A 24,034-nucleotide genomic window follows, 5' to 3' on the forward strand; every position below is an offset into this window, starting at 1 on the left:
TCTCCTAATACTTTGTACTTCTTGTTGAAATAATGAAATCACTTAATTTTCTCTCCCAGCATTTTCCAGCATCTCCAAGCCCGAATGCTTGAAATCGCGGTAAGCAAAACACTTCCAATATATCTTGCTGCTTATTTCACACCAACCATCAGTGACAGAAATTACTGATTTTTAAAAACACACACAGTAAATAAGTCCTACAAAAACAGCAAAAATAGTGAGATAGTGCTCATAGGCCGGGAACAGTTCAGAAGTCTGATGGCAGAGTGAAAAACAGCTTTCTGCGATGTTGAGTATGTGTCGTCAGGCTCCTGTACCTCCTCCCTGATGATAGTACTGAGAAGAAGGTATGTCCTGGATGGTGGGGGTCTTTTATGATGGATACTGCCTTTTGATTCATTGCCTCTTGATATTGGGGATGTTAGTGCCCATGATAGCTGAGTTTACAACCTTCTGCAGCTCCACCACCCCCACCCCCCAATACTGTGGATTGGCCCCTTCATATCAGATGGCAATGCTCTCCACGGTACATCTGCCAAAATTTGCTGGAGTCTTTGGGAGATATCAAACCTCCTTAAACTCCTAATCAAATATAGTTGCTGGCATGCCTTCTTCGTAACTGCATCAATATGTTGGGTCTAGGATATATGTTCAGAGACGTTGACACCCAGAAATTTGAAAATGCTCACCCTTCCCTCGATGAGGACTGGTGTGTATTCCCTCAAATTCCCCTTAATGTTGCAACACCACTCAACCAAATTATTTATCTCACTCCTGTACACCACCTCATTGCCATCTGAGACTTTGCTGACAACAGTTGTGTCATCTGTGAATTTATAGATGGTCTTTGCATTGTACCTAGCCACACATTTATGGGTGTAGAGCAGCAGGCAAAGCACACATCCTTATGATGTGACTTCGGTGACTGTCAGAAAAGTGGAGATGTTCAAGTAATTCACAATTCCCTATGCAAAAAAAATGGACTGTGGAATAAATTTCACTTTCATGGAATTTGAGGAAGTAAACTTTTTTCCCCTCATTTGTGTTTCTTGACAAATATGCAGTTACAGTTTTGTGTTAGGAAAAGTTAGGAAACAGATTGATTTCTAAGAATATAATCTCCTGTAATGTGTTGCCTGTACATTAAATTATTTTATATTTGCAAGCTGTAGTTTCATCCATTCAATAATTTCAGCAATTAGGCTTTTGATTGGAATACAGCTGAACACATTACAGCAAACTGGTAAATGAAGATGAATAAATGGTAACTTTTCAGCTTGATTGAGAAGAGAATGATCTTGAAAGCTGTCAAACTGCAGCCAAAGACAAATTGGCTTTATTTAATGTTCTAAACATGATCAACACTCATTTCATTCAGATACTGTAATCCACTCATAAGGCTCTACAGTACCAAAGTGACAACCTCACAAACTCTCTGATCAACATTTGTTGACGAATGAATGTTATCAATTAACGTAAATATCGTTGGTAATTACTGTGGGTAACAAAGATTTTGCTTCCTGAATATTTTTAGATGTATTGTATGGATTTGGTGCTGCTGATTTTGAAAATCACCAAGTAATTTCCCTATCAAGCACCAATTTGAAAAAAAATCGCCTATATTTGTTATTTCAATTCATAATTCAAGTCAGTTAAAATGTTGCCTACAATGTACACTGAAAGGTTTTCTATCTTGTCCAGGCATGCCTGGGCATGCTTAGGCAGGGTGGATGCTGCATGATAGGACCTCCTTTAGAAAGGCTATAAAAGCACCACACATGCATCATCCTATGCATTGCATTTACATGTTTGTAATCACATTGACGTGCATGCTCTATGCACACAGCATACTGCGTGTACTCAGTATAATAAACTAATTGTATTATCAGCATTAATTGTGATTACAAAATGTCTCACCAAGTTTGCAACAGCCGCAACACTGTTATATTTGTAGCGAGTATACACTTAAATCTCAAAGACTGAGCATGGCTCCTCTTATTAAGAAAGCCTGTAAACTGTATTTTGGGTGTAAAATTGGCAACCAAGACAAAGCCTGGGCTCCCTATATTTGTTGCACAACATGCGTTGTCAATCTTAGAACTTGGCTCAGAAGTACTTGGAAGTTAATGCCATCCACTGTCCTGAAGATATGGCAAGAGAAGGATCATGTGACAGACGGCTACTTCTGTCTAACCAGTGTGTTTGGTTTCTCTGCTAAAAACAAGAAATCCTTTGAATACCTCAATCTCCCTTCAGCCACCAGAGACATGGAGTCTAGAGGAGGCAGACGAAGATGCTATGATACATGAACCAAGAATGGAAAATAACACTGATACTAATACAGACTTCGAATCCTTTGTGTTGTGTTAGCCTCATCTGATAACTCGATCTGAGTTAAATGACCTGGTCAGGGACTTGGGTTTGTCAAAGCCAGAAGCATAATTAGTGTTCAAGACTGCAAGGATGGAATCTGCTGTCATCAAGCACAAAAATTTCTGTGAAGGATTTCGATATTTGAGATATCTACTTCTCAGAATAACTGATGCCAAGATTAAGGAAAGCATTTTTGTTGGTCTACAAATCAAATAGGTCATCAATGACAGACAATTTGAAGAACTTCTAGTGGGACCGGTGAAAATCGCATGGAAGGCATTCAAGGACGTTACTGAAAATTTCTTTGGCAACTACAACAACAAATGTGCAGTTGGTTGACAACATGCTTCAAGCATACAATACCATGAAGTGCACATCATTAAAGGTTCATTTTCTGCATTCCCATTTAGATTTCTTCCCTGCAAATCTTGGCATTGTCAGTGACGAGTATGGTGAAAGGTTTCACCAGGACACTGGGGAGAAATGCTATCAGGGTAACTAGAATCCATCAATGGTGGCTGATTATTGTCAGACACTTAAGCGAGAAGCCTCAGATACTTAAGTACAAACGAAAATCATCAACAAAACATTAACTTCAGCACCATTATGCAATTAAACACATTGCATTCAATAAAAGTTTATTTCTCGTTTCTCCAAATTCCTGCATGATACAAGTAGTCTGAAATTAAACTTCTGTTCAACCTCAAGTGGTCTATCATAACCAAAAACACTCTGAGGAAGCAAAAATTTGCTGTGCAATGTTATTTGAAAATATTTGAAACCGCTTTCAACTTTGAATATGCATTGTAAAAGTGAATTTGGTCAAACAAGATAATTTACAAATCTGATAAAATAATCTCAAAAGAACACCTGAGTTATCCTTTCTTATTAAATCCAGGTTCTCTTCGAATTTTAGGATATTTTGACATAAAAATCCAGACATTTTTCAAATGTTAACCACATCCTCTCATTATTTCACTGCATTCTCTTTTCAACCACAGACTCATCAACATGTGTCTTAATTCAAGAATGTCAGCTGTATTTCCTTCTGCTGGGCTGATCTATATCCATCGACCTTCACGCTCCTTACTCTCATCCCAAAATTCATTATTCCATTATTTCTGCTTCATACTGAAATATCTCAGCCTAAAAAGTCTTCTAAACCCAGTCTGTGCCCCATATTGCTGAAATCAACAACATGCCATTCAAAAGCATGTTTTAAAGTATTTCCACTATAACTTTCATTGTTTATACTACCTACTAAATCTCCACATATCTCAGCATTTAAAACATCCTTTACTTTATGGACAACATACACAAAATGCTGGAGGAACTCTACAGGCCAGGCAGCATCTATGGAAAAAATTAAGCAGTCAGGCATTTCAAGCCAAAACCTTTCATCAATCTGTCTTTGGGGAGCTCCTCCAGCATTTTGTGTGTATTGCTTGGATTTCCAGCATCTGCAGATTTTTTCTTTGCTTGTGATAGGTTTACTTTCTGGAGTTCATGAATACACAAGTCTTTTAAAAAAAAATTACCTTAACTTTTACTATTACTATTCTTCAGTCATGTTTCAGCCACTCTTGTGGCTGTTGTTCTCTCCCTGAGATCGTCAATGCATTCAACACATTTGGTGGGTTTTCATTCCCCAAATATATTGGTTCACAGCAAGTTACTAACAGTGGCTTGAAAAGCATTTATTGGCAATCCCAAATTGCCACCAAATTAAGTGATCCTTGCTTGGTTGTTTCAGTTAAGTCAACAGAGTTTTCCACTTAGGATCAAAAAGTGGCTATTACAAGCATAATGGCAATTTCTCCCTACCATTAGTGATTCAATTGGGGTTTTAATGACAATCCAGTGATTTCATGGTCACTATTTGAGAATCTTCTCTCCAAATACGCCCCCCACCTCTCGCTCTCAAAACCTACTTCTGTAGTAAACTTTTGGGTACTTCCCCTGAGATCACCTTATGTGTCGTGATGTCTAATTTTGTTTGCTACTGTTCTAGTTAAGCACCCTGAAAGGTGGGGGGGGGGAGGTGGAGGGGGAGAGGTGGAGGAAAATAATTAAGTACCAAAGTTGATGAATAGTGATTCTTCACCCCACCCCTAACCATTACTAATTTAATTATTACATTTTAATAACACAACTGACCTGATGGAATTTAAATGTGTACCTAGATCAATAGTCGAGGTCTCACAATATTGGCAAGATTCAGAATGCTAACATCACTACAACTACTTATAATTGCCAAACAAATTTCTAACACCACAGAGCAACCTTGGCATATTACTTTCTGATCAATTTATAGGAAGGATTATTTTTAAGAAGTTTTGATTAAAAATTTAATTTTGACTTATATCACTCCAGCTTAAACTACAATACATGGTAAAGTTAAAAAGTCACTGTAACATCTAACCACGAGTTTATCTCTTGTCAATCTAACAATTCTATCACAACTTGCTGACACCAACCCACTTTCACCATCAGACCAGACATCCAAACTTGACTGGTCTGGATGCAAAAGGCCATCTGCTGAATGGCTGCATCTGATGCTCCAGCAGTGTGGCTTGAGTAGCAGTGTAGGCTGCACAGAAGCACAAGGCCCAACCCAGAAGTGCACCTGTAAAATCTGACAACTGATGCGTTCAGGAATAATTTTTAAAAAGATAGAAGTAAAAAATTAAAAATTAGCAGAACATTTAAAAATGATAAATTAAACTCAAACAACTAAGTAAAGTCCTACAACCCCCAATTAAACCAACAGCATCATGAAGCAGAGTGCCCTATCACCAGCATAAACCATGGGAATCTCAAGCCTGTCATGAACTCTACTGGCAGTTCTACAAAATGGAGCCCCATATCTGATATAGCACCCACACACATCAAGTTCAAGATTTCTGCACTGACTGAACATGATAGAGTCCTCAGAGCAACAATCTGATGGAGCAAGTCAGCAGACTGAATCGTATCTGTTGGGAGGGGGCAAAGAATGGTTGACATTTTGGGTTAAACACTACATCAGGATGAAGGGAGGGGAGATGGTCAGTATCAAGAGGGGAAGTGGTGAGACAGAGGCCAGGATAAAGGATGAAAGGCAGATCCTGCTAGTTAGGGGAGGGGTAGAATTTGCTTGCAGATGGATGACAGATGGACAGATATAAAAAAAGGCAGGTGGAGCAGGCCGGTAGAGAGAAGGGTGAAGACAGCTTGGAGTATGATGAATGGTTCTAAGATGCACCCCATTTAAAAAAGATAATATAGGCCTTTGTTTTCCTTTGTAAGTTGCATTTTTATGAAATTTAAAATCACTGTGCACTAATGCGGTTTCTAAAAAAACCTTCTTTTAAAAGAGCAATTTTCCTTGCATCTCAATGTAGATTTCCATCCCAGTTCTTGAGCACGCACTTTTATTGTAATAATATGCAGATGTGAAATTGATTGCACTGCAATGCCATCTAGTGGATGTCACTAGATTAAAAATCAAACAAATTGGTTTCTTCTGTATACGAGAGGCAGCCATGGGGTTCATGCCAGTTCCCAGTTTAGCAATCCCATCAACACATTCCTATAACTTACTCTCATCAACTTCCCCTTACGATTCATTTGCATTCTGTTTCTCTTTTCACTACCCTGTTGTATTCACAAATGGCATGACCTGACTGGATGGCATGTAAACAAAATTTTCATTATATGTCAGTACATGTGACAATAATAATAAACCAATACCTTTATGTCCTGACGAAGGGTCTCGGCCTGAAACGTCGACTGCACCTCTTCCTACAGATGCTGCCTGGCCTGCTGCGTTCACCAGCAACTTTGATGTGTGCTGCTTGAATTTCCAGCATCTGCAGAATTCCTGTTGTTTGCGTTTAAATTCACTACTGCGAAGCCTCTTCCGGTGATGCCTACACCAAAGAAGTTTAGATCCTGTCTTCGACGGGAGCTCAGTCTCTCACTGCTCCCCATCTGTAATTTCTTCGGCTCTTCAACTTTTCGACCACACTTTGACTCAGACTCACTATCACAGCCATATATCCTTTCTTGGAACGTGCCTCCGTCGCCAACTTACTCCAGTTGGCTTTAGGATTCGTTTCCAAGCCTCTCAATTTGGACCTTCTGAGGATCCCAGGTACTCACATTTTATTGACTCTGCCTCTCGCCGCTTCTCCCGTCAAGCTCTGAAGGCGACTCTCTCCGCCATGAGGAGGCACTTGGTGTCCTTATCCCAGACCCTTCCACACCTTCGGGACAGTTTCTTCGCCGTCTGTAATGGTCCTACCCGTTATTTCATCCTCCGTCGGATTCACGCCTGCAATCCTCGTTTTTTTGACTTTGTCATGTTAGGCAAAGATCGCAAGATCCTACATCTACGGACTCCAGAGCCTGCTGGCCCCGACGCTAGCAGGCATGAACTTCAGATTGCAGCCCCTGCCATTGATCTCGCCGGCTCCAACACCTCAGGGCATATTCAAAACCCGGACTCCAGCAACGACCATGGACACCTTCACAGCGATTGCGCAACCACCAACTGCGACGCCAGCCTTGAACTCCAGGCCGGGTCTTTATGTGCTGCTGTTGTGACTCCCGTCTCCCCTTCCCCCACCACTACTCTGCAGCCCCGTCTTCCTCAGATCCCACCGTCAACTCCTGGGCCCTCAGAGGCTCCACCTTCCTCTCACCCCAACCCTCCCCTCTCCACTGACACCCCCAGCCTCCCCCTCCCCCCTCTGATCCCAGCTCTCATCCATGCCGGGTCTTTACCATCCCCTCCGACCTTCAACTGTCGGAGGCAGAACGCTCTGTTCTCAGTAAGGGCCTCACCTTTGTCCCCCTTCGCCCACACCTCAGCGAGTTCCGTGTTCGCCACGATGCGGAACTTTTCTTCCGCCGTCTCCGTCTCCGAGCCTACTTCTTCGGCAAGGACTCTTCCACCCCCACCGATGACCCCTTCTCCCGTCTTCAACCCTCCTCTTCTTCATGGACACCCCACTCTGGTCTTCTGCCTGCTCTGGATCTCTTTATCGCTAATTGCCGATGGGATTAAAAGTCCTGACGAAGGGTCTCGGCCTGAAACGTCGACTGCACCTCTTCCTACAGATGCTGCCTGGCCTGCTGCGTTCACCAGCAACTTTGATGTGTGTTGCTTGAATTTCCAGCATCTGCAGAATTCCTGTTGTTTACCTTTATGAAGAGGTGATTTTGTCTGCAATTTCTTATGACTAATCTAACAGCACATCTTTGGGCTGGCAGATACCCACATATACAAAGGGAAAATGCACATCCTCCACACATTCAACAGCCAAGGTTTGGCAACAGTGACCTTGCGGCAGCAGAATTAAATGGTACACCCTCATCCTCCCCTAATGGCATTGATTAATGGCAAAGACAGATCAAAATCAAGAAAGTCCTATTTTACTGAAGGTGCTATGTGGCTGACTACTGCTTGCTTTCCTTGCTAAGGTACATATTGCTCTGTCTTGTATCAAAGGGATGTCTCAGCTCCAGACTAGAGAGCAGTTCAACAGCTTTCATTTGCCAAATCAGTCATATGGTGGTCTAACATGCGTCCAATCTGTGCTGAAATATGGACAATTTGTTCTGGCAGCCATTTGCTGAAAATAAGAAATTCTTGTCTTAGTAAGTTGGCTTAATTTGAATTTGGAGACCTGGAGGCAAAGTAGAGTCGAATCCACTGTATTCCATGTGTTTCTTCCAAAGTTTTACTTCTAAAACCACATCTGTCGGCCCACCCAGATCCCATTGCTGAATGCAAAGGTGTGCTCCCTACTAAAAGTCCTTCAAGTCTGGAGACAGAACAGTTCCCGGAGCAGTCAGAAGAAACTTCATCTTAGGCATTTGGCTGTCTTTGCCCTCTGACACACAAGAAGTTCAGTAACACCTGTCCGATGTATGTGGCTGAGCATTAAGGGCATTACTGACCACAAAAGGAAAAACAGCATCAACTATACCAGTGAGGCATCCCTCCATGATGCTCTAAACAACTTTTATGCACACTTCCCAGCATGCAACACAACACTAGTCATGACATGTACCTCTCTTCCAGGTGAGCAGCCACTGTCTGCAACAGCAGAAGATGTGAGAAGGACTCTGCAGAGAGTCAACCCGGTAAAGTGGCTGGGCCAGACAACATCACAGGGTGAGTACTCAGAGTATGCACCATGACACTGATATCTTCAACACTACACTCATCCAGGCTTCTGTCCCCACATGCTTCAAATCAGTCACCATCATCCCTATACCAAAGAACTCGACACCTTCAGTCTAAGTGACTACCATCCAGCAGCACCAATGGCAATCATTCAGTGCTTTGAATGGATAATAATGGCACTCATAAAAATCTCCATTCCAGCTACACTAGACACTCACCAATATGCTTGCCAACAGAACCACTCTACAACAGATGCCATAGCATCAGTCATGCACCTGGCCCTGACACACCTATTAACCAAGGACTCTTATGTCAGAATTTCTGGATTTCAGTTCAGCATGCCACACTATTGTCCCATTGACCTTGGGGAACAAACTCCTACTCCTCAGTCAACTGAGTGTTGTGCTCCTAACCAACAGACCTCAGATAGGATGCACAACCGTTCCTCTCCCTCTTCCATCATGCTTAACACAGGTGCCCAGGGCTGTGTGCTGAGCTCTCTGTTCATACACAACAAAAAGGCCAAACACCTGAGTAAACACATCTGTAAAGTTCGCCAATGACACAAGTGTGGTGGGGCTCATTGCCAACAACATTGAGACAGCCTGCAGATGATCTGGAAGGACTTGAGGCCTGTTACCAGACAAATAACCTCTTCTTCAATGTCAACAAGACAAAGGAGATAGCTATTGACTTCAGGAGAACTCACACCACTCACACTCCTCTTTACATCAGGAGCACAGCAGTGGAAACTGTGAGCAGTTTGAAACTCCTGGGAGTGCGCATCTCACACAACCTCTCATGGTCTCCGGAACACATCCTACACAGTCAAGAAAGCTCACCAATGCCTCTATACTTTCTGCGGAGTCTGAAGAGAGCTGGATTTTGCACATCTATACTCATGTTATTCTACACATGTGCAGTAGTGAGTATCTGCATCACTACATAGTACGGAAACTGCACTGCAATAAGACAGGAATACTCTACAACGGGTAGTTAAAACTGCCCAACTCATCACCGGCACTGGAAAAAGGACAGTAACATCAAGGAGGATCTCACCCACCCTGCTCATGTTTGTCCCACTCTCATCAGGGAGGAGACCACGTGGCATCCACGCCAGGACCACTGGACTTAAAAACAGTTTCTCCCACACACTAAGGCTGAACAACAACACCTCCACCCACTAACTCACCCCCCCCCCGCCCCGCACAACCACCACTTTATCATTTCCTGTCAGAGTCACCTTCTGTACAAACACTCCTGCTCCTAGCATCACTTTATGGACATACAATCAGTGTATATAAGCTATCTTATGTATTTATATTTATTGTGTTCCTCATATTATTGTGGAGTTTTTTGTGCTGCACTGGATTTGGAGTAACAATTATTTTGTTCTTCCTTACATTCGTTCTCATTTGAACCGAGTTAAAATTGCATCATGAAATGGGTCAAGGACATGAGTGCTTCACACAATGAATTATTCTTAAAATGCAGTGTCTAGCACAGCCAAACTCTAGTTTCATATGAAAATTTGCATAATTTTGGCTTACAGTTCTAACTGCCACACAGAGCTTTAAGAATGAAAATGTCTGGAGATCCAATACAAAATTTGTTTAGTTCTGTTAACTGATTAATTTTTAAACCTAAAGTTAATGCATAAATGATAGGATTCTGAGTTGTATGGAAGCAAAATATGTCTAAGTCCTTAACCAGGTAGCAAGACAGATTAATAAAGAGATATAAAGACATACAGTATGCTTTCCTTTATTCAATGATGCACGCAGTACAAGAACGTAATGCAGCAACTAGTTACAATATCAGTTAGACCACAACTTAAGTATGTACTGCATCAAGTTCTGGTCACCATATTTACAGGAAAGATGCCATTGCCCTGGTGGAGATGCAAGCAGAGTTAAGATGACATTATCAGTAGTTGAAAAACAAAGATTGGATAAGTTACTGTGGTCTTCTCTGATGGGGGATTTAATTGAGAGGTATTAAAACATGAGGGTCTGGATAGAGCATTTCCTTCACCTGAGAGGTCATAAACTAGAGGGCATAGATTTAAATTCAGACTATGAGAAAACTAAGGATTTCTTTTTTTTTTAATTCACCCCTCCCCAAAAAAAATATAGATGTTTGGAACTTCTGATCTGAAAAGATGGTAGAGGCAGAAACTCTCACTGCATTTAAAAAATATTTGCATGTGCAGCTGAAAAGTTGAGATTGGCAAGGCAACAGACATAATACTGGAAGGTGAGCTCTTTTTATGACACTGACACAGCAAGCCAAATGCTCTCCTCCAGTACCGTGCATTTTCTAGAGTCGTTGAATCATCGATAATTTTGAGAAAATATAATTACATCCCTAGTTTAGTCATTACTTTAACACGTACCAATCAGCTTTCCTCTATGAACAGGAAAAAAATGTCCACTTCAACCTTAAATAGGCACCCCTTATTCTGAAATTGCATATCCAAGTTCAGGACTTCTCCTTCTTACAATCCCCCCCACTCCCCACACCAAGAAGAAATATCCTCCCACTTCTACTTTGATGTGGTGCATATAAATATTCTCTTTTTCTTCTAAATTCCTACAGAATAAGCAGTGGGACACCCTTTCGAACACCTCTTCACTCTGCTCCGCTGTCACAAGGATTACTGCAGAAAATCCTACCAAATGCAATAAGCATATACAACAGTTCATCCGTGCAACAAGAGAACACACATCGTCTGTTTTATTATTTTGTACATTATTGCACATTGGTAAATTATTGTGTATATTATTATTCTGTACTTTATTACTAGTTAAGTTTGCACACTGCTAAGTGTGTTTTTAAATGTTGCTCGCAAAAGAATTTCCCACTCGGGATCAATAAAGTACTTATTATTATATGCACAGGCCAAACCTACTAAGGCAACCCTCATAAGACAACACCAACGTTTTGACATTTAATCAAGTGAACATTGGATCTGCTTCAAATTAGAGGACTAGAACTTCAGCTCTAGTCAATATGATATAGGAGCAAAATTAGGCCAGTTAGCCCACTGAGTCTGCTCCACCCTTTCATCATGGCTGATCTATTTCCCACTTAGCCCCCAATCTCTGGCCTTTTTCCTGTAACCCTTCATGCCCTGACTAATCAAGGATCTATCAACCTCTGCCTTAAATACAGCCAATGACTTGGTCACCACAGCCATGTGTAGCAATAAGTTCCACAGATTCATCATTCCCTGGCTGAAGAAATTCCTCCTCATCTCCATTCTAAATGAACAAACCTCTATTCTGAGGCTGTGTCCACTGGTCCTAGACTCTCCCACCGTAGGGAACATCCTCCCCAAATCCACTCCATCTAGTCTTTTCAACATTCAATAGGTTTCATTAAGATTCCCCCACATTCTTCTAAATCAGTGAGTACAGGCCCAGTGCCATCAAATGTTCCTCATATGATAAGCCTTTCTATCCCAGAATCATTTTCATGAACCTTCTTTGAACCCTCCCCAATGTCAAAGCTTCCTTTTTGAAAATTTCTCCGAACTAAATGAAAAATAAATATTTTGTGCAACAAATTTTAGAATTTTAAATTTTAAGAGGAAAGCTGGAAACAATTGCTAAATAAATTAGTTCCATGGAGGCATTCAGTCTAATTCACCAAATCAAAATTAAATTGTTGTGAACTATGGAAAATGATGGAATGTAGCTAAAATTAAATTGTATTCATGTTCATCAGATAATCAAAATTCAGGTACAGTAGCTTAAAGGTACATCAATGCCACATTTGCCTTCAGTTTCAGAAACCCTGTTGTGTCTTCGTTGTTGCCCAGAAACAGCGGCATTCAGTTAAAACTATGATCAGATTCCCATTGGTAAATGTTGGCAGGTGAGCATTGCAGTTTCAGTGGAAGTCCATGAAAGTGTGCACTGTTAAGCAAAACTGTTCAGAATGTCAAATCCATTAATTTTGTTCACTACTTGAGTCCATCTGCAATGTTCTATCTTGCTGAGACCTCACTGCACTCTTGCTCAGATTAAGTGAGGCACAGGACTCAAAATCCCACTGATTTCAGGGCTACAAAAAAGAAAGCAAATGAGAAGTTCCTTTCTTGTTGATTAAATTAAAAACAACTATCCAGAAGTATTTGATTTGGAAAAAATATTTTGAAAGGTTTCTTCATAATTAAGAGCCTTTTTAAAAATGTCTCAATATCACTGAGAAACATTTGAGTCAACACCTCAGACCAGGGGTAGGCAATCTTAAGCACAAATGATTTTCTAGCATGCATTATTCATTAATTTGAGGCCAAATATAACTAGATGTATTTAAATGGATAATTCCCATACTTCAGGTTTTTTATGGCATTTATCTGGCCCGCCGTCTGCTCATTAATACACGATCTGGCCCACAGAGGCAAAAAGGTTGCCAATCCCTGCCTTAGACAGCTCTCAAAGCTTTCAGGAATCATGTTCCTGAAGAGTTCTACAAAGAAGATTCAAGTCAAACTATTGGAGTCGTAGATGCTGTGCTCAACATGATAACAGTTCAAGATACAGAGGCACTAAGTATGCAGGTAACAATTCCAGTCAGCTGATTAGGTCAACAAGATTCAGTCAAAATCATATTTTGACTGAATCAATACTGCAGCTGTAAAACGTAGATCACTGCTAACAACAATAGGTCTCTACTATGTTTATCTGCTTTGGATGCAATTCAATTACTTGACTAGACGGACCTGGTTCACTCCATGAAAATCTATAATCCATTAAATCAATCTCTCAACTTGTTGTGTACATACATCTATTGATGCTTCTGGACACACCTTCAGTGATGTTCCTGGAATCATCGGGTGTTTCGGGTCTTTCAACATCATACAACCTCCTCCAGGTGACCCAGCCGGGGCTGATCAGACCCTAGCTTGTATCCAGATGGCTAGCTACTTATGACTTCATGGCTCCCCTCTTTTGAGCCACAGCCATCTTGAGGCTCTCTCTGCCGCATCGGTGGTACTGCGGATGGCTCTCCTCTTCCTCTCTCCCTCGATGCCCAAAATGCTGAAGGCTCTAACTAAAGAATGGGCTACGAATCCCCTACAACTAACCTCCACTGGGAGACACCTCGCTCTCCATCCAGCCTGCTGACAGTTGCTGACCAGTCCTGTGTACTTGGAGAGCTTCCTTTCAAAGGCCTCCTCCAAGCTATCTTCCCATGGGACTGTCAGCTCCAGCAGCACCACTTGCTTAGTCGACTCAGACACTAGGACAATGTCTGGTCGCAGGGTGGTGGCTGCGATATGGTTGGGGAACTTCAGCTGCCCTTTGAGGTCCACCAACAGCTGCCAGTCCCTTGCAGAGGTCAGAATGCCTGCAGATGTTCTTTTGGCAGGTATTGGCTGCTCCCCAGCCCTGACAAAGGCAATGGTCTGCTTGGAGGGTCGGGACCACTTCGCCCACTCGACTCCTGCGCTGACGACTTCAGCGATGGTCTTCAGAACCTGATCATGCCTCCACCCGTACCGTCCCTCACCAAGTGCCCTTGCACAGCCGCTGAGGATGTGCTCCAGGGTTCCTCGCTTGGGACTCTGCCTTGCCCCATGTGTGCAGGTTTGATGGGCTTGGAAGCACATCGTACACTGCTAAGTTAATTATAAAACCATTATTCAATTTTGATACTACAAATATACCACAATCCAGCAGAGGGACCTGGACAATGCAACACCCAGATTAAAAGTGGCATTTGAAGTTGGCCAAGTCCTGAAAGACATAGCTCTGGCAAAGTTGGCCTGTGGCAGATAGCCAGGGTACCAAAACCACTGAGAAGTCTCCTTGACCTTGCTGCCACCAATCCAACTGCTACTGATGTATTTGTCCCTGACAACACTAACTATCCAAAAATTCTTATGGAAACAAAATCCCCTCCATTGAATTGAGGCATACGATTGTGTTAAACAGCATAGACTCAAAACAGATCTGGCAACCAAAACCTGGGCACCCATTGGACACACAATACAAGAAACACAAGGAAAGGACAGGAGAAGCTACCTGATCTCTCAAGCCTGGCCCTTCAATGTAATCATAGTGGAAATGTCCACAGCCTCAAATGTTCTTCTGTGCCTGTTCCCCACAGCCCTCATTTCCATGAACTTACAAAAAAAAATGATCTATCGCTTTAAATTTTGTGATCTAGGGCAAAGAATACACCACTACATTTAAATTTCTCAGTGTATTGAATTTATGTAATTCTCTCCACAGAAAGTAGCAGAGGCAAGATCATCATAAGTATTTAAAAGGTACATGGATTTTTGGAATGGAGGCCAGTGAGGATTGGTACAGAAGATGAGTTTGGGCCTGGGGTAGATCAGCAATGATTATATTAAAGAGCAGGGTAGGCACAGCAGAGGTGACCTATTTGTGTCTTCCAAGAAATACCTATTCATCTCAGTTTTAAATAACCTTTCCCTCTTCCTGTAATTATGAAAGATTCTCATGAAAGATTCTCCCACTTGTGGAAACATCTGAACAGCTACCTTTCACACCCACTTGGGATCTAATGTTCAATCAGATAACCACTCATTTTTCTAAACTGTAAGGAATAGAGATCCAAGTTCTATATCCCCAACCCAACCTGTAAGCATATGAACTTGCATATCCCTCACCTCATCATTACAATCAAGCCTGGGAATTAACTCTGGTTCAATGAAGCACACAGACGAGCACTCCATGAATAGCAGGAGAAAAACACACAATGAAGCTGCAATGCAGTGCCAAATGCTTGTTGAACAGCAAAGATAGCAAGTGACAAAACAAAGCAATCCATAACCAGCAAGTCAGATTAAGACTGAAATCCCGTCAAATCTAGTTGGCAGTGAATAACTAAACAATTAATACGAGAAAGTGGTTCAAATAACTCAGCATGTGAGCACTAAAGACTGGTGTTTCTGTACAGTCAGACGTGCCAAACTGATAAGCCATCTCCTCTGTACATTCTCACTAGCACAAAACCAGCCCTCAGTCACTCCATATATTAAGGAATAGATTAGATTATGAGGACACTCAATCCTCATTTATTGTCATTTAGAAATGCATGCATTAAAAAAATGATACAACGTTCTTCAAGAATGATATCACAAGAAAACACAGGACAAACCAAGACTAAAACTTACAAAACCACATAATTATAACATATAGTTACAACAGTGCAAAGCAATACCATAATTTGATAAAGAGCAGACCATGGGCACGGTAAAAAAAAGTCTCAAAGTCCCGATAGCCTCATCATCTCATGTAGGCGGCAGAAGGGAGTACCAGATAAAACAAATGCTTTCCAATCCTCCTCACAGCTTTGGTCCCAAAGCGATAAATTTCAGAAATGAGATGAGAGTGACTGACTTCAGAATCAGATTTATTACCACTGTCTTATATGACGTGAAATTTGTTTTTTTGTGGCAGCAGTACAGTGCAAAGGCACACTATCAGTATGGATTACAAAATAGTGCAAAAACAAGGAATAATGAGGTACTGTTCAGAGATTTGATAACAGAAGGGAGGAAGTTGCTCCTAAGTTACTGAGTATAGGTCTCCTGTATGTTCTCCTTGACAGTAGAAACAAGAAGAGGGCATGTCCCAGATAACGGATGCCGCTTTCTTGAGGCACCTGCTCTTGAAGATGTCATCAGTGGAAGGTTATGTCAGTGATGATGTTGGCTGCAGTCTCTTGTGATCCTATGCACTGGAGCCTCCATACCAGGCTGTGATGCAACCAGTCAGCATGCTCTCCACAGCACACCTGCAGAAAATTGTAAGAGACATACAAATCCCAAAACTCCTTTCGAAATAGAGCACTGGTGTACTTTCAAGACTGCATCAAAGTGTTGGGCCCAGGGTAGGTCCCTGGAGATGTTAACACTCGAAGCTGAATCTTTTCCACAGTTGACCTCTCAATAAGGACTAGTTTGTTTTCTCCTGATTTCCCATCCCGCTGAAATACATAATCAATTTCCTGGGTTTGCTGATGTTGAGCGTAAGGTTGTTGTTGCAACACCACTTCCTCTTAATCCTGTATGAGTCCTCTTTGCCATCTGAGATTTACCAACAGTACAGCCATCTGCAAATACATAAACAGCATTTGAGCTGTGTCCGTGATGATCTTCAGCAAGGAAGTGGTGCTATCATTACTGACCGTGGTCTCCTGATGAGAGACAGACCCAGGTTTTGAAGCTTGTTGATTAGTACTGAGGGGATGACAGTGCTGAACACAGAACTGTAATCAATAAACAGTAGCTTTATGTACGATTTGTTGTTGTCTAGGTGCTCCAAAGCAGAGTGGAGAGTCAGGGAGACTGTGTCTGCTGTAGACCTGTTGCGGAGTTTGGCGAACTGCAGTGAGCAATGGTTTAAGGAAAAATTAAGATACTTTCAAAGGCACACCAGTCTTGATGAAGTCAATGAAAGCCATGGTATATTCATTCAGTTCCAAAGATGAATCCCTGAATATGGTCCAGAACACTGATTCAAAACAGTCTTGTAAATGCTCCTCCATCACCTTTGACCAAACCTTCACATCCTCGCCACTGGTGCTGCAGTCTTCAGTTTCTGCCTAGGAGTAGAAGTACAGCCAGGTGATCAAACTTGCCAAAGTGTGGACATGAGATGGTACGATAAATGCTTTTTAGAATCAAGGCAACATTTGGCTTAGTGTAGATTCAAGTTGCCTTTGTAACACTGAAGCCAACCTGCATTAAGGGAGAATTACTCAAGTGGTCGGAGCCTCGCCTTACACAAAACAACATTGTTGCAGTTGTTCAATGTCAATCATTTGGATTTTGGACATCGCTATGGGATTTTCACAGTGTTTGCCAAAGGAACAACCATCTTCATCTCACTGACATTGTTCCTATGATAAGGAGGAAGTAAGGATGTTTGCTGACTATCACAGTATGTTTGATTCCACTTGCAATACCTCAACCAATGCAGCAGCAAGACACTGGCAATATTCAGGAAGGAGCTGAAAAGTGGCAAGTAACATACATACTACAAAATTACAAAGACCACCTCGAGAAAAGGAATTCTCAACATCTATTCCCAACATCCAATGTCATTATTATCTTGAATCCATCATCATCCTGGGAATTAATACTGGGGAAAAAAATCAATCCTACCTATCACGTAAATATTGTGGCTACTCTTGGTATCCAGTGGTGCTTAATTCAATTCTCACTCCAAAGTCCTTATACTATTTGAGAGGTACGAGTGTGATGGAGTATTTGTCTGGATAAATGTATCTCACGTGCAGAAAAATACTATTCAGGATAGAGCAGCGGAATTAATTGGCACTTTTCAACAAATCTAATCAAGCAGCTTCACCACCAGTGCAACACGACTGCAATGTGCATTATCTACAAAAGGGACACCCAATGTCCTCTTCAAAGCTGTGACCTCTACCACTAGAAACGAGGGTAGCAGGTTGATGGGAACACCACCATCAGGTTATCTTCCAAGTTGTGAACCACCTTGCCCTTGAAATAATTATCATTCCTACATGATCACTGGGTCTAAAACCCTTGTAACTTCTTACCCAAAGACACTGTAGAAGTACATCCACTGAAAAGATGCAGCAGCTGCTGAAGGTGGTTCACATATTCGAGGGCAATTACGAATGGCCTACCAGCAATATCCTCATCACAAAACAATGAATAGAAATAAATTATACAATTTAAGTACAATATGTTTGTGAAGCAAATAAACAAATCAAATATTTAGTGCGAGTTACTGGGAAGAAGTGAGAGTAGGGAGGTTTCTTGATTTCCACAAGATTAAATTTTGTGTTTCATTACATTTTTGTACCACTGAGCCACTTTATCAGGAAGTTGCAGAAGATAAAACAAGTATATACAGCTCATTATAGTCCAAAAGTAAATTTGTGGTCTAAATATTCTTTGGCTGAGGAGAAAGAAAAGAAAACCCAGCTAATGCGGTGCTGGACAGTTATTATTGCAGGAATCAAACGACTGGGTTTAGCGCCGATGTATCTACCTGACTAACAAAAAGACAAACATCCCTTATTATCTAAGCTAATTTGCAATGCACCAATTAGGCTTGAGAACTAATACATCAATCACAGCCTTGCAACAGGAGGTTTGGTGACTAAAGGGTAAAATGTCAAATGTTAACTAAATATCATTCAGTTTAACAGAATGTCAGTTAAGCAAAAAATGTTAAAAACAAAAAGTTGGCTCATTCCTGTACACGCCCTTTTGAACATACTGCATTTTTTGACTAACTGTCAGAATTAGTTTTGCTTCTCGTTTAAACACCAGACGATGTTCGCAGATGTACCATGTTCTGAGAGTCCATGGACCCAAATGGTACTTTCTTTTCTTTTGTGGTTGTATGTACTGTTTCACAAGTTAGATATCTTCAAAAACCTATGCAAAAACCCTATAAAAAGCAATGAAAGATGCTACATATTCTAAAAGAGTTTTTATCAGTTTCAGAAGCAGCTTTTATTTCTTTTTTTCAATTACTTATTTTTCTGAAAAGCAAGGTAACATTCTTACTTGCAAAAGGCTGTGGCTCTCTTATTTTGCTTTAAAATTTACATATTTATTGGTACATTTCTAACCAGTACAAGATTTGAGTTGTTAATGCACATGCCTTTACTTTCATATCAGTTTTGCACGATGTAAACAATAATAGATTCAACATATAATGCTGCATTTCTGCATAAAGCAAAGAAACTTTGGAAAGAACAATCCACTTAATTTTCTCTTGTTTGTCACTGAATTTTTTTTCTTTCATCATTGAAGATGTACTGCATTAGATATGATAGCAGCACACACCCACTGATATCCGACATAGAGATGAACCCTCCAAGAGGTGGATTAGAAATATTATAACAAAGATTAGTGTGGGAGCTGAGGAACAGCAAACTTACTCTCAAGGTATCTGCAGATTTTATCTTGTTTGTGATAACATAACACCATGCTGGCCCTAATAAATTAGCTTTTACTATCAGCTACAACCTGGACAAAGTATTTTCTTATACAAGGTTACAACAGTCTTCAACAACCATAGATCCCTACATATTCAGAAGCTGCACATTCTTCAATTATCAGGATGACCTGTAGTCAAAATGTAATATGAAATAATTTACACATTTCTAATACTGACTTGGGTGGTAAGGTGGAGGTACTTGTCTACCTAAGGACGTGTAAGGCACTCCTTCCCTCCGCTAGCCTGCAGGTCACCCTTGGGCAAGGTGTGCCTCCACTTAGTGCCCCGAAATGTCGACAGCTTTTTCTATAGATGCTGCCTGGCCTGCTGAATTCCTCCAGCATTTTGAGTGTGTTGCTTGATTTCCAGCATCTGCAGACTTTCTCTTGTTGATAATGAATGCTATGTCAGTTAGACACATTCTGAACAGAAAATAACATGAAGCAATATTAAGCAGACACACAACTAAAACCTTCAATGAAATAATGAAGCAAGCTGGGGCAGGTGCATGTTAACAGAGTGTGGACTCTATCAGGTCTTCGATACAAATGTACATTGCCCCAAGATATAAGACTTTCAGCTTCCTGGTTCTTGTTGTTTTCTAAGTTCTCAGGAAGGTTACCTTCACTAACCAACTAATGCAATTTCAGTTGTTTAATAGCACCCCTGAAGTGTTCTTGAGTCTAAAACAGTTTATTGCTGTAGTAATTGCACTGCAAGTGCATGTTGCAGGTATTTAAGTATAGGCTCAATCAATTAATCCCTTAAAAGTATTTTAAAATTGCCTATTGAACAAGTGTGTTTCGAAGTTTTAAAAAAATCTCAGATTGAAGATATAGGAAATAGACTTGAATGGTAGTATTTGTCCTCAATATCCTGGAGGAAACTTTTCCCACCAATTATATAGAAATTTACACTATTGTTTTGAGTCCTTGGTTAAAAATAGTAAACAATTGTTCAGGAAAACAACAAATTTGGAAATGGGAAATGTAATTCTGCAATGATTTTCCAGTTATTAGTCCAACACAGGAAGACAAGAACATCTGCAACAGTCAGCAAAACAAACAATAAGAAGAGGTGACAAAGTAACATACCATTTTGTAAGCCCATCCAAAGCTGCTTATGATCCTTTTTCTGCATCTCATTGATTACTTGACTTTTGTGCTTTAAGGCATCAGCTTCTTTAATGCAGGACATAAAATGAGCTTCAACAGCATCTTTTGTGAGGCAATGAAGTAATTCCATTTCAGGAAAATTCTGGGGAAAAATAAGCATACCATTGTACTCTACTGTAAAAAAATATACAAATGTATTTTGTAACTTACATTGCCACAATCAAACAAATAACAGAACTGCAATTTGTTCATAAGTGGTTTAAGAACACATTCTTAAAAAATAGGGTATTATAAAATACTGTACAACTGATCATTTAAAGCAAGGCTTCCCAACCTTTACGTCATGGACCCCAGGTTGGAAACACTTGATTTAAAGGATCTTCCATACAATTATTGAACTCCCCCCCCCCCGCCCCCCCAAAGTCTCAATAAATTTATCCAGTAATCAGGTGAAATGCTCATAACTCCCAGATTCAACATTTGGTCAGTATTTCACATAGGACCATGTTTTAGACAAGGCTAGAATGTAGAAGGGAACACAGGGAAGACAATTAATTGTCCTTCAGCAACCGTTACTGTAAATGCACATAGGAAGACAGGATTCAACTGCACCAAGGTGAAGGCTGAAAAGCCCATTCTGCTAATGCTTAATACACAAATTAATAATTACTTCATTAAGCAACAGAAATTAAGCTATAATTATTTCAAAGCTTGTCTATGGTTATCTCTTCTGATATCCATTTTTATTATTATTTAGAATACATCACAAAGTTTAAGAGTAAACAAAATCTAAATGTTTTTCATGAGGGTGTTAAGAGATTGAAGTAACTACCAATAAGTCATGGTTTTAAGTACAGTGTCAAACATCAAATAACATCAGTATTTTAAATGAAAAATACTTTGTCCTCATTATTTCGAATGATTTACTAATGTAACTTAATATTTTCATTTTGTTTAAGTGCCCTTAAAGGTTTAAGGCTTAATCCTCAGAGTCCCAATATACTACAGAAGCTGGAATCTAGAACAAAAATAAAACATACTGCTGACAGAACTCAGCAGATTAAGCAACATCTGTGGAGAAAAAGGAATCGTCGACGTTACTGGCTGTAATCCTGCATCAGGACCAAGTGTTGAGAGGAGATAGCCAACAGGAGGCTGCCAGAGGGAGGGGTGAGGTAGGAGCTTTGAGGTGACAGAAACCTAGTAAGGTCGGGAATGATATGCAGAGTCAGCCGAGAGAGGAGTTAATTAGGAGAGAGACAGGCGAGAAACAGACAAGGAAAAACAAATGGGATGATGGAAGCAGGTGGGCAGAGTGGAAGGGAATGATAGAAAGAGGCTAAAAGGTGATAAGTGGAACCAGATGCCAAAGGATATATGGAGGGTAGGACAGGCCAGTAGAGACAAAACCCAGGAGTACAGGTATGGGTGATGGCCAGACAGAAATGGGAAAGTGAACAAAAGGAAAGAGAACCAGCAGCAGACCGTCTGAAAATTCCCACCTCCTTTCTTCACACCACCTGGCTCCATCGGCTCATTATTGTTTTCTGATAACTGTTACCACGAATCACCCACCAACAAATCTATATTAAATCATCCAGAGTAATCCAGTTATTTCCATTCCCGATTAAGGTCATAACACTATGAGAGCAGTCCAAAGGGAACTGGCCCAAAACTGTTACTACCCCACAATCTCCAGAGAGTGAACAGTACATTAAACCAAGCCCCAGGGTTTAGTTATGGGAGCTGTGTTCAGGGAACTCATCCAAACTATAGACAAGAAGGAGGTTGGGCCTTTGATACATCTTTTCACCGGTTGGTTATTATAGCTAGGGGTTTAGTGGGGATAAGCTCCTATTACCTATTAAATGCTCCCAATAGCATGCATCTCAAATAACCTTTGACAACTAAGTCTCAGCTCCTGGCATTCACATCTGGCTTAGCTACTAAGCCCAACGGAACAACTTTTACTAACAGAAGAAGGGGCAAAGGTGGGCTACTGGTGCTTTACCAATCGCTTCAAGCAAATGGGGCTCGTCAGCCATGGTTGGCAGCTCAAGTGGGAGAAGGTTTGTTGAAGAAACTGCTGAGGAATTATTACTAATGATCTTTCAAGAATCAATAAATTCTGGCATGGTTCCGGAGGACTGAAAAATTACAAAAGTCACTCTGCTTTTCAAGAAGCAAGGGAGGTAGAAGAAAGGAAATTACAGACCAGTTAGCCTGACCTCAGTGGTTGGGAAGATGTTGGAGTTGATTGTTAAGGATGTGGTTTCAGGATACTGGGAGGCATGTGACCCTTAAGGGAAAACCTTGCCTGACCAATCTGTTGGAACCCTTTGAAGAAATAACAAACAGGATAGACAAAGGAGAATTAGTCGATGCTGTGTAATTGGATTTTCAGAAGGCCTTTGACAAGGTGCCACACACGAGGATGATAAACAAGATGAGAGCCCAGGGTATTTCAGGAAGAATAATAGCATGGACAGAGGATTGACGATTCGCAGGAGACAAAGAGTAGGAATAAAGGGATTCTTTTGAGATTGGCTGTCAGTTACTAATGTGATTTGTTGGGACCACTTCGTTTTGCATTGTATGTCAACAACTTAGATGATGAAATTGATGGCTTTGTGTCCAAGTTTTCAGGCAATACAAAGATAAGAAGAGGGGCAGATGGTGTTGAGGAAGCAGAGAGGCGGCAAAATTAGGATTAGGAGTATAGGCAAAGAGTTGGAAGAGGGAATAGTGTTATAAAGTGTATGGTCATGCACTTTGGTCAGAAGGAATAAAAGCATAGACTATTTTCTAAATGAGCAGAAATTTCAAAAACCTGAGGTACAAAGGGATTTGAGAGCCCTTGTGCAGAATTTCCTAAAGGTTATTTTGCAGGTTGAATCAGTGGGGAGGAAGGCAAATGCAATGTTAGCATTCATTTCAAGAGGACTAGAATATAAAAGCAAGGAAGTAATGCTGATACTGTACAAGGCCCTGGTGAGGCCTGACTTGGAGTACTGTGAGCAGCTTTGGGCCCCTTATTCAAGAAAAGAGGTGTTGACATTAGAGAGGGTTCAGAGGAAGTTTACGAGAATGATTCCAGGAATGAAAGGGTTTTCATACGAGCAGCAATTGAAGGCTCTGGGCCTGTACTCACTGGAATTTCGAAGAATGTTGCGGGGGGGGGGGATCTCATTGAAAACCTATCGAATGTTGAAAGGCCTCGATCCAATGGATGTGAAGAGGATGTTGCCTTTGGTACAGGAGTCTAGGAACAGAGGGCACAGCCTCAAAATAGAGGGACACCTATTCAGAACAGAGATGAGGAGGAATTTCTTTAGCCAGAGGGTGATGAATCTGTGGAATTCATTACAACAGGCAGCTGTGGAGGC

At 41.0% G+C, this 24,034-nt stretch overlaps 1 protein-coding gene across 3 annotated transcripts in view; it reads right to left on the reverse strand.

Moving 5' to 3' along the window:
* The window catches only part of atg5 (ATG5 autophagy related 5 homolog (S. cerevisiae)), a 170,578-nt gene that overhangs the window by 93,076 nt on the left and 53,468 nt on the right, over positions 1 to 24,034 (reverse strand). For all 3 annotated transcript variants that reach the window (XM_072246119.1, XM_072246118.1, XM_072246120.1), the window contains exon 5: positions 20,628 to 20,790. In XM_072246119.1, coding sequence (XP_072102220.1) covers positions 20,628 to 20,790 — 163 coding nt within the window. The remainder of the gene's footprint in view (positions 1 to 20,627; positions 20,791 to 24,034) is intronic.

Source organism: Mobula birostris, chromosome 2 (assembly GCF_030028105.1).
Source record: "Mobula birostris isolate sMobBir1 chromosome 2, sMobBir1.hap1, whole genome shotgun sequence".
NCBI lineage: Eukaryota > Metazoa > Chordata > Chondrichthyes > Myliobatiformes > Myliobatidae > Mobula > Mobula birostris.